At 40.1% G+C, this 12,436-nt stretch overlaps 1 protein-coding gene across 1 annotated transcript in view; it reads right to left on the bottom strand.

Annotated features, from left to right (window-relative positions):
• CLSTN1 (calsyntenin 1) overlaps positions 1–12,436 on the bottom strand; it is a 199,739-nt gene that overhangs the window by 106,682 nt on the left and 80,621 nt on the right. The window contains 9 exon segments of the mRNA XM_053691497.1: positions 9,055–9,121; positions 9,123–9,212; positions 9,215–9,252; positions 9,255–9,305; positions 9,389–9,539; positions 9,541–9,575; positions 10,599–10,656; positions 10,659–10,750; positions 12,188–12,396. Of these exon segments, the coding sequence (XP_053547472.1) occupies positions 9,055–9,121; positions 9,123–9,212; positions 9,215–9,252; positions 9,255–9,305; positions 9,389–9,539; positions 9,541–9,575; positions 10,599–10,656; positions 10,659–10,750; positions 12,188–12,396 (791 nt within the window).

The following is a 12,436-nucleotide window of genomic DNA, read 5'->3' as shown; positions in this document are numbered from 1 at the left end:
AAGTTACAGTGAATGATGTAATCAATGCAAGATTACACTCCTGTCTAGTGTTGTTGGATGCAGATAAGAGATGGGAGAGTTGTAAATATTTCTTAACATTAAAAAATATAGATCAATACAAGTTCTGCTTCTTTAATTTAACAGTAGGTAGCTTATGCCCTTTTTTGTTGGGCAAAAATGTATTTAGTAAACTTCTATAGCCCTTATAGTATTCTTTTTTTTTTTAAACATGGTCTATAAAATATGGTATCAGCGCATAAAAAAATAAAATAAACTGTTCTTTCTCAAGGGCATAAGTTTCATTTCACCCATATTTCACACCATTGCAAATAAGTTAATGTCCCTTTATACTGGACAGGTGTCTGGGTTTTATTGTCACTGGTTCTTAGTCCTATGATTTTAGTTCTGTGTCTTTAGCTGAGAAGTGTCTATTACTGTGCTATAGAAAAAAATCCAATGGTGACTGCACTCTTGCAGCATATATCAAAGACAGAAAGAGAACCGCAGCAAACGTTTCAGGCTCCTCCTCCCTTAATCCTACTAAATAAATAAATACAAATCTCATTTTTACCACCAGAGGACGCTCTAACCAACCTCTTTAATTAGCACTTGCCTATATTCTCACTGCCCTAGTGCATAAAACATTACCACATAAGTGTGCGCAAGCCGAAATCTTACAAAAAAAATTGTGCACAAATCTAAATCTTTTTCGGTGGATTGTGAGGGAAATTGGGCAATGTCCCTGGCATATGTGCACTTGCACACCGGTGATCAGCTGTAAATTATTTTCTAGTACTTTGCTATACTGCAAAAGGAATATAAACGCCCCTTATTTGTAATCATATCTCTTAACAATGTGTTGTGTTTTCTTCTAGACATATTTTTATTATAATAAAATGGTAAAATCTGCTGGCAAAATTTTGGGAACTCTCATCCTGACTGTCCTAATGTTGTTCAACCTGTAGGTAATGGGCATCTTCTTTACCCCACTACTGAAGAAGCATCAGCACACAGCATAGCCAAAATCAGGACATTTTCCATGGTACAGGCTTGTGGAGTACCTGAAAATAAAATTGTCTCGCCATCCAATCAGAGGCAAGTTGAATAGTTACTTTTGTTTTGTGAAAAAGAGGGCATGTTATGATAAATAGTTGTGATAATTTGTTAGTCACACAAATCACAATGTACAATGAACTCAAAAAACATACAGTAGGCACGTTCCATAAAATGTGCCATTGCGAGGCCCGTGCAAACATAGTCGGACTATGAATTTATGCTCTTTTTTGGGGGGGCATAAAACATTTTCAGAAATATCAATGTAATTGGTGTCAGTTTTCTGAGCAGATAACTTGCGAGGTTCTGCTTGATAAATTTACCCCACAGTAGCCATATACCTGGAATTTAACCTGATGTATTCAGCACAGGGAAGAGGTATCTCTGGAAGCAAAATATCTGGAAATGTGATTCTGCGTGTGCACCCAGAAGGACACAATAGGACTTTGTATTCCCTCCTGAAAGTTTGGAAATCAAAGTCTAGGGTAAGCCAATAAAATTACCTTTTAATGTCCGAGTTATTTTTAGTTACGCAAGAGTGTTTGCTCATGCAAGATTAGTAAACATGCTCCTGCTATTTACGAAGGTTCACACCCATGTATGATTTAGAGGTCTCATGACCATGCATGTAACCCCTTGGATTCACACCAGCATGTTTGGTCATTCTCTGGTTCATGTTTTTAGCTCCAAAAGATTGGTAACCCTCGTCAAGACAATCGCCTTTCATACAGAACGAAATGCCCATTTATCAAGATCTAATGCTTATATAAATAAACCACACTGCAAAAAAACTAATTTGGATCTCAATTCACAGGTGGAATGTAAAAAAAATAATAGTATCACTCTTATTTTGGCCCAGAGGCTAGGCAGACTGGTTAATTTGAGTTGGATAGTATTTTGGTCATATACGTTTAGAATATGTAAATTGTGTTATCACCACTGTCGAAAGAAAGCATAACGATGCTCAAGCATGTACAAAATGCGCAGATCTTTAGACAATGATATGATCACATGAAGAGGAATCCTGATAAAATAAGTTGTTTTGTGAAGCTTCTGCTAACCAGACCACACTTTCCAAGAATAGTCTTTACCAATATCCTTATATCCCTTTACAATGCATATAATCTGTCTAAGGCGGTTTAGTTCAAAGCTACTTGGCCAAAGCAGAATATAATCTCATTATACCCAATTCTCCCTCAGCCCTGGTTTCATTCATAACACCAAGTTCTAGTCAGCTAAGCTAAAGAGAAACAAAAACAGAATTTACTGCTTACCCTGAATAAATTGCTCTTCTCTTGCGATGTATCGAGTCACTGATTCATCCAATACTTGTGGGATATTCTCCTATCCCCAACAGAAAGTGGCAAAGAGAGCACCACAGCAGAGCTGTCTATATAGCTCCTCCCTTAGCCTCCACCCCCTAGTCATTCGACCGAAGGTTAGGGAAGAAAAAGGATAAACCTATAGGGTGCAGAGGTGACTGAAGTTTTTTAATAAAATATACTACCTGTCTTAAATAGACAGGGCGGGCCGTGGACTTGATACATCGCAAGAGGAAGAAATTTATCAGGTAAGCATAAATTCTGTTTTCTCTTGCAAGATGTATCGAGTCCCACGGATTCATCCAATACTCTGTGGGATACCAATACCAAAGCTTTAGGACACGGATGAAGGAGGGACAAGACAAGGTACTAAACGGAAGGCACCCACTGCTTGTAGCACCTTTCTCCCAAAAATAGCCCTCCGAAGAAGCAAAAGTATAAAATTTGGAAAAAGTATGAAGCGAAGACCAAGTCGCCCGCCTTACAAATCTGTTCAACAGAAGCCTCATTTTAAAGCCCAATGTGGAAGCCACTGCTCTGGTAGAGTGAGCAGTAATCCTTTCAGGAGGCTGCTGGCCAGCAGTCTCATAAGCAAACGGATTATGCTTTTCAGCCAAAAAGAAAGAGGTAGCCGTAGCCTTTTGACCCCTCTCTGCTTTCCAGAATAGACAACAACAAAGAGATGTTTGATGGAAATCTTTAGTTGCTTGTAAGTTGAACTTTAAAGCACAAACCACAACAAGATTATGCAACAGACGTTCCTTCTTGGAAGAAGGATTAGGACACAGAGAAGGAACAACAATTTCCTGATTGATATTCCTATTAGAAACAACCTTAGGAAAAAAATCCAGGTTTGGTACGCAAAACCCACCTTATCTGCATGGAAAAATAGATAAGGTGAGTCACACTGTAAAGCAGATAACTCAGAAACTCTTCGAGCCGAAGAAATAGCTACTAAAAACAGAACTTTCCAAGATAGAAGCTTAATATCCTATGGAATGCATAGGTTCAAACGGAACCCTTGAAGAACATTAAGAACTAAATTTAAGCTCCATGGCGGAGCAACAGGTTAAACACAGGCTTGATTCTAACTAAAGCCTGACAGAACGAATGAATGTCTGGAACATCTGCCAGACGCTTGTGTAAAAGAATAGACAAAGCAGATATCCTGCCCTTTTAAGGAGCTAGCTGAAATCCCTTCTCCAACCTTCTTGGAGAAAAGACAATATCCTAGGAATCCTAATCTTACTCCATGAGTAAACCCTTGGATTCACACCAGTAAAGATATTTTCGCCCATCTCTTATGATAGATTTTCCTGGTGACAGGCTTTCTAGCCCTGAATCAGGGTATCAATGACGACTCAGAGAAACCACGCTTTGATAAAATCAGGCGTTCAATCTCAAGCAGTCAGACACAGAGAAATTAGATTTGGATGCTTGAATGGACCCTGGATTAGAAGGTCCTGCCTCATTGGCAGAGTCCACGGTGGAACAGATGACATGTCCACCAGATCTGCATTACAAGGTCCTGCGTGGCCACGCAGGTGCTATCAAAATCACCGAAGCTCTCTCCTGCTTGATTCTGGCAACAGACGTGAAGGAGAGGAAACGGTGGAAACACATAGGCCAGGTTGAAGGACCAGGGCAACTGCTAGAGCATCTATCAGTACTGCTGGGGATCCCTTGACCTGGACCCGTAACAAGGAAGCTTGGCATTCTGGACGGGACGCCATCAGATCTAATTCTGGTGTGCCCCATAGCCGAGTCAGCTGGGCGAATACTTCCGGATAGAGCTCCCACTCCCCCGGATGAAAAGTCTGACGACTTAGGAAATCCGCCTACCCAGTTCTCTACCCCTGGGATATGGATTGCTGAAAGATGGCAAGAGTGAGTCTCTGCCCAACTGAATTTTTTTGGTCACCATCCATCATCGCTAGAACTGTGTTCCTCCTTGATGATTGATATAAGCTACAGTCGTGATGTTGTCCCGACTGAAATCTGATGAATTGGCCCACAGCCAGTTGGAGGACACGCCTGAAGCGCAATGAATATCGCTCTCAGTTCTAGAATGTTTATCGGAAGGAGAGCTTCCTCCCTGAGTCCATAAAACCCTGTGCTTTCAGGGAGTTCCAGACTGCACCCCAGCCCAGTTAGACTGGCATTCTGTCGTTACTATGTGCCACTCAGGCCAGCGGAACACATTCCCTGGGACAGGTGTGTCCTGTGAAAACCCACCAGAGAAGAGAATATCTGGTCTTTTGATCCAGATGTATCTCAGGCGATAATCTGCATAATCCCATTCCACTGTTCTAGCATGCATAGTTGCAGTGGTCTGAGGCTGTAGGCGGGCAAAGGAACTATGTCCATTGCCGCTACCATAAGTCCAATTACTCATACACTGAGCCACTGATGGCCGAAGAATGGAATGAAGAGCTCGGCAGGTGGCTACGAGTTTTAAATTCCTGACCTCCGTCAGAAATATTCTTCATTTCTACAAGTCTATCAGAGTCCCTAGGAAGGAAACTCTTGTGAGAGGAAAGAGAGAACTCTTTTTTATGTTCACCTTCCACCCATGAGTCTCAGAAAAAGCCGACACGATGTCCGTCTGAGACTTGGCTAGTTGGAAAGTCGACGCTTGAATTTAGATTTCGTCTAGATAAGGCGCCACTGCTATGCCCCGCGGTCTTAGAACTGCCAGAAGGGACCCTAGCACCTTTGTGAAAATTCTGGAGAGCCGTGGCCAACCCGAAGGGAAGGACACAAACTGGTAATGCCTGTACAGAAAGGCGAAACTGAGGAATTGATGATGATCCTCTGAATAGGGATGTGCAGATACGCATCCTTTAAGTCCACGGTGGTCATATATTGACCCCTCCTGGATCAGAGGCAGAATAGTCTACATCTTGAACAATGGAACTCTGAGGAATTTGTTTTAGAATTTGAGATCCAAGATTGGTCTGAAAGTTCCTTATTTTTTGGGAACCACAAACAGGTTTGAGTAAAACCCTAGCCCTTGATCCGCTTCTTGGAAACTGGGTGAATAACTCCCATGGTATGTAGGTCTTCTACACAGCGTAAGAACGCCTCTCTCTTTGTCTGGTTTGCAGACAATTGAGAAATGTGAAATCTCCCCCTTGTGGAGGGAGTCCCTTGAAGTCTAGAAGATAACCCTGGGCAACAATTTCTAAAACCCAGGAATCGTGAACAACTCTTGCCCAAGCCTGAGCGAAGAGAGAGAGTCTGCCCCCTACTAGATCCGATCCGGATCGGGGGCTACCCCTTCATGCTGTCTTAGAGGCTAGCAGCAGGCTTCTTGGCCCGTTTACCCCATGTTCCAAGCCTGGTTAGGTTTCCAGACTGACTTGGATTGGGCAAAAATTCCCCTCTTGCTTCGCAGCCGGGGAAGAGGAAGATGGACTACCCTTGAAATTTCGAAAGGAATGAAAATTATTTTGTTTGGTCCTCATTTTATTTGTTTTATCCTGAGGGAGGGCAAGGCCTTTCCCTCCAGTGATGTCTGAAAATAATCTCTTTCAGTTCAGGCCCGAATAGGGTCTTTTTCTTTGAAAGGGATGTTCAAAGTTTAGATTTTGATGACACATCAGCTGACCAGGACTTAAGCCATAACGCCCTGCGCGCTAAAATGGCAAAACCTGAATTCTTTGCCGCTAATTTAGCCAGTGAAAAGCGGCATCTGTAATGAAAGAATTAGCCAGCTTAAGGGCCTTAATTCTATCCATAATATCCTCTAATGGGGTCTCCATCTGAAGAGCCTCTTCCAGAGACTTGAACCAGAAAGCAGCTGGCAGTAGTTACAGGAACAATGCACGCAATAGGTTGGAGAAGAAAAACCTTGATGAACAAAATTTTCTTTAGGAGACCCTTTAATTTTTTATCCATAGGATCTTTGAAAGCACAACTGTCCTCGATAGGTATAGCTGTACGCTTGGCGTGAGAGTAGAAATAGCTCCCTCACCTTAGGGACCGTCTGCCACGAGTCACGCATGGTGTCAGATATGGGAAAAATTTTGCTAAAAACAGGAGGGGGAGCGAATGGTATACCTGGTCTATCCCACTCCCTAGTAACAATGTTCGCAACCCTCTTAAGAACTGGAAAAAACATCAGTGTAAACAGGAACCTCTAAGTATTTGTCCATTTTACACAATTTCTCTGGAACCACTATAGGGTCACAATCATCCAGAGTCGCTAATACCTCCCTGAGCAATAAGCGGAGGTGTTCAAGCTTAAATTTAAAGGCCGTCATATCAGAATCTGTCTGAGGGGAACGTCTTCCCTGAATCAGAAATCTCTCCCTCAGACAGCAAATCCCTTACCCCTACTTCAGAACATTGTGAGGGTATATCGGATACGGGCTACAAAGCGTCAGAAGGCACAGCCATTTGTTCTTAACCCCAGAGCTGTTGCGCTTCCTTGTAACCCAGGCAGTTTAGATAAAACCTCTGTGAGGGTTGTATTCATAACTGCAGCCATATCTTGTAGAGTAAATGAAGTTGACGCACTAGAGGTACTTGGCGTCACTTGTGCGGGCGTTACTGGTTGTGACACTTGGGGGAGAGCTAGATGGCCCTAACCTCATTTCTTTCTATCTGAGAATCATCTAACGCTATATTTTTAAGTGCTACAATATGCTCTTTAAAATTTATAGACATATCAGTGCAAGTGGGACACATTCTAAGAGGGGGGTTCCACAATGGCTTCTAAAACACATTGAACAAGGTGTTTCCTTGATGTCAGACATGTTAAACAGGTTAGTAATGAAACAAGCAAGCTTGGAAAACACTTTATTCAAAGTAAAATGATACTTAGAAAAAAACGGTACTGTGCCTTTAAGAGAAAAAAAGATGCACCAACTCTGCAAAAACAGTGTAAAAAAGCAGTAAACGTTTCGAAATTTTTACAGTGGATTCATAAAGCTTTAGTAAGATTGCCCCACTAGTCAAATAAACGATTAACCCCTTAACGGAAAAACCGGATTGACAAAACGCCAAAAACCCGGTACAAAAACGTTCAGCACCTTGCCACAGCCCTGCTGTGGCGCCCTACCTGCCTTAGGGATAGATTTGTGGGGAAGAAACTTCCTTTAGGCCTCAAGCACAGCAGGACCCTCCGGAGAGTAATAGCTTGATGTCTTGTCTGTAAAATTAACTGCGCATCTGAGGCCCCTCACTCGATGTCTGTGGGGCCTAAAAGAAACACACCAAAGTGTTTCTAAACTAGCCATGTGGGTTATAATACCCTTAAATAAGCCAAGTGAACCTCCAAAGTCCCTCAAAATGTTAATCCTTTTAATAAAAAACGTTTTTCTCATAAGTGTCACCAGTAATAAATTAGCCCCTTATGCAAGCTGGAATTCCATACTAAGTCTCTGAATACAGCTTACCCTTCCCTCATGGGGATACTGTCAGGCCTTTTCTAGAATGATCACAGTCTGTCTAGAAAAAAATGACTCAACATACCTCAGTGCAACTTAGCATGCAAACCGTTCCCCCCAACTGAAGTTTTCCTGTACTCCTCAGCCTCTGTGGGAACAGCAGTGGATCTTAGTTACAAAGTGCTATGATCATCATCCTCCTTGTAGAAATCTTCATCCCCTTTTGCTGCTAGAGATTGAATAGTACACACCGGGTACCATTTAAAATAAACTTTTGCTTGAGAAAAAAAAAAAACTAACATTTTTGTCACCACACTCACTTTACCCTTCCCTAGTACTAGAGTAGGCAAAGAGAATGACTGGGGGTGGAGCTAAGGGAGGAGCTATATAGACAGCTCTGCTGTGGGTGCTTTCTTTGCCACTTCCTGTTGGGAAGGAGAATATCCCACAAGTATTGGATGAATCCGTGGACTCGATACATCTTGCAAGAGAAACAACATTTAAAGAATCAATCTTTGCCAAATATGGATCACAGATATTTCAGCAAGGACAAACTAGTTGTCTAATAGGCTGAATAAGCACTACATTTCACAGACGTTTCCTAGGTGTATGGATGTTTCTGGCTCATTATGTGGCATCTGTCGGTCAATAGTAATGCGATTGCTTTTTTACCATTTTACATGTTAAGTTTAAGTCAAACCAATTTAAAAAATAAACTGCTCAGCATAAATAATTTCTGCTGAATATAACAATATAAAATGTTATTAGCAAAGGAACACACACACACATATATATATATATATATACTATATATATATATATATAATATATATACTATATATTATATATATATACACACACATACACATATATACATACACACACACACACAGTATATATTATATAAAATCAAATACAGGAAAAACCCAGTGTCATTGAATTCTTTTGCATGTTACTGCATTTATGAAAATATGCAACTGAGAGTTTGACCAGTTTTAAACCTCTCCACATCCCCACTGGCTCATCTATAATTTTAGATTATCTTTGCCCTTTGCTGTCCTGGTTTTCTTTGCTTAACATTTTAGGATATGTTATGATGCCTTCAAAGTAGTTTGTGTCACTTTATTGCAATTACTGGTACCCAAACAATGTTTTCTTGCAGACTACAGAAACTAAAAACATAATTTATAAATAGATCCTATAACAAAAAAACATAATTTAAATAGGACATACTGACAGATGAGGACAAAGCTACCTAGATGTTCATATACCAGTTATACAATTACCTATCTTATCAGAATTGCACAGAATGGTTTCCTTCTCACGCCCTCCAGGTCCGTGCCTCATCCACACCAGAAATGACAAATGGCTCCTTCAGATCAGTTGTCACTACTCCATCTGGAATTTTTACTGCCTGAGTTCCATTGAACTCGAATACCCTGGTCACCTATCATGCCCATTATCGGTTGGAAGCCCAATAGTCAGTTGGTACGGCTGTTGGGATTGGGGAGAAGCTCAACTGTGTTGGAGTTAGCTCCTGCAAAACAACATCTGTTGAATCTGCTGAATAAGCAGAGAGAATCAATGTATTTTAATAAATAAAGATGGAATGTTACTCACCACAGAGACGGTGAATTGACTTTTCTGAGTATGTATCTCTGTCGCAGCCTTTGCCAATGTGGCTGGTTTATAGCTGCACATTTGCTTGTATTGAAGTGATTGGCTCATCACAAGTCTCCAAATGCATGCTGGGAAAAAGAGCAAGTGATCCGGGTACCAGGTTCATACTCTATTCTTTTGTTCCAACCTTTAAGGCAAAGAGTGTGAAAATGAAAGTTGCAAAGTTAAACCAAAATAACATTCAGAAAGAGCAACTTAACCTTTTTATGACTGGAAAGTACCCAGCATGCTTCTGTCCATAGCTCCTAGAGCAGGTCTTACTGACCGAAGCAAGACTGCAATACTTCTGCATGCCTCGCGTCATTAAAAGGGTCAATCAAGTCAAAATAAAAGGACCAGTAAATACAGTAGATTTGCATAATCCAAGAATAAAAAGACAACGCAATAGCACTTAGTCTGAATTTATACATATGAGTAGTAGATTTTACTCTGACAAATGTCAAAGTTATGACAATTTCTATTTCCCCCTGTATCATGTGACAGCATCAGCCAATCATAAATGCATATACTTATATTCTGTGAATTCTTGCACATGGATCAGTACGAGATGGTGACTCAAAAAGTGTAACTATAATAAGACTGTGCATAGTTGTTTAAAATTGCTGCTCTATCTGGAATCATGGCAGTCCTTTTAAACTTTAATGATTCAGATAGAGCAGCAACAAGTTTCCAATTTACTTCCATTTAAAAAATGTGCCACAGTCCTTTTATATTTACACAGCATGTGCAATAATTTAAAGAATATACGTATATGCATTTGTGATTGGCTGGAGGCTGACACATGATGCAGTGGGAGTGGAAATAGACATAACTAAGAATTGTCTGAAAACATCTACTTCTCATTTGAAGTTCAAAGTACTATTGCATTGTCTTTTTATCATACAATTGTTGATTTTGCAAATTGACTGTATTTACTGGTCCTTTAAGGGTTAGGTATTAGGAAATTAAAATATAGCTGTGTTAAAACCCATAATAAAAAAAAAAAGCTTGCTTAGCCCATAGCCATGACTAAAATGTCATCTTTATTTTTAAAAGGATCCTTTAGTGCCAATAAAGGTCATTTTATTATTCAGTGTAACTGGAGTTTTATGGTGTTAAGAAAACTTAATTAAAAACAACACACACAGTAAGTGCTCTGGTTCATACTCACCTTGCCAGCTGGCATTGCATGTGGGTTTAATGCTTATTTTAACTAATATGTCCTCCCGTCGCTCGCCTTCTTCCCACAATCATAGGCGGTGACTGTAAGTTTATACTGACGATCTTTTCCATAGTTCAATTTCTCTGTGTTCTTGATATAACCTTGTAAAAAAGATGTCAGAAAGGCGAGATAAACACAACTGGCACTGGTCAGGTTGTATGTATATTATACATAAAAAAAACCCCACTAGTAAATGCATCAAACTGTATCCATCCCCTGGCTGAATAAAATAATTATGGCCTAGATAGTTATTTGTTAATACAACAGGTCTCCCAGCAGAAACACAATCATGTTCAGAAAAATAGCACTGAAACTCACATCCTAAGCTTTCTTACTCGTTATTATGCATTACATTGGACTTAAAGGGACAGTTACACACCGATTTTCTTATAAACTGCATGTATTAGACACTACTATAAGAATAATGAGCACAGATTCGAATATAAAAATTCGGTATAAAACTGTTCAAAACATTTATATAAAGAAAATTCTAGTGTATAATGTCCCTTTAAGTAGAACTTTATCTTATGTCATGAACCATTAGTGTCTCTAGTTAATAATCTAATAGGGCCAGTGACACCCTTTTCAGGGAATAAAACAAGAAATAATAAAAATAAAAACACTGAACAGCTAAGCTTAACAAGTATAGTAATTCAAAACAATATTTATTTCACCCATATTAATTTATTTAAGGGGAACAATGTGCTCATGCAGGTAACTAAAAAGTTCATTCAGCAGCTATAGGAACACCCTTTCAAATGGGTTGGGGTCTCTCCCATCCAAGTGGGATGTTTATTTATGTTGCTGCCTCTTCACATAGCTTTTCTTCAAAAATGTAAAGCAGTAGTTTCATTGGAATCACCATTATAGGGAAGGACATTTTACTGTGTAATGTTCCCTTTAAACTTGCAGTTTTAGAATCCATGAGCAAAACAGCTTAAGAAAATTCAAAATCTCCTTTTGACTAAATTCGGGTGTTTGCATTTCAATCTGAAAATTAGTTCTGTACACAATAGTAATTTACAATGAATAAGGTTCAGTGATTACTGCATGAAATTGGGTAGCTCATTATATTTAGAATAAAATAGGCTTAAATGGCTACACCCCCATCCAGTCTTTGGATCATACACCCCACCAGTCTTTGGATCAAACACCCCACCCAGTCTTTGGATCATACACCCCACCCAGTCTTTGGATCATACACCCCCACCCAGTCTTTGGATCATACACCCCCACCAGTCTTTGGATCATACCACCCCAATCCAGTCTTTGGATCATACACCCCATCCAGTCTTTGGATCATACACCCCACCCAGTCTTTGGATCATACACCCCAACCCAGTCTTTGGATCATACACCCCACCCAGTCTTTGGATCATACACCCCATCCGTCTTTGGATCATACACCCATCCAGTCTTTGGATCATACACCCCATACAGTGTTTGTCATGGAGTTGTTTTTAAAATGTGTCTTTGTGAGCAAGTTAAATAGAGCAAGCTATATATGAACAGGTTAGTGAAAGTGGTTATTGCCTTACCATCTTTATCAATAGTGAAAGGAACATCAGGAGTAACAATCTCATAACTGCAGATCTGACTAAATTGTGGGGAGCAGTCGGCATCCACAGCTTCCACTTTTAAGATGCTGTCATATTTCTTTCCTTCAATCACGGTTGCTTTGTATGACTTTTCCTTGAAAACTGGAGAATATTCATTCACATCGTTCACTTGAATGTGCACAGTCGCCCTGCAGAAAACCAGTAATGCAATTTACATCTTCAGCCCAT

Source organism: Bombina bombina, chromosome 8 (assembly GCF_027579735.1).
Source record: "Bombina bombina isolate aBomBom1 chromosome 8, aBomBom1.pri, whole genome shotgun sequence".
Classification (NCBI taxonomy): Eukaryota; Metazoa; Chordata; class Amphibia; order Anura; family Bombinatoridae; genus Bombina; species Bombina bombina.
This window is presented reverse-complemented; position numbering and strand designations above follow the sequence as displayed.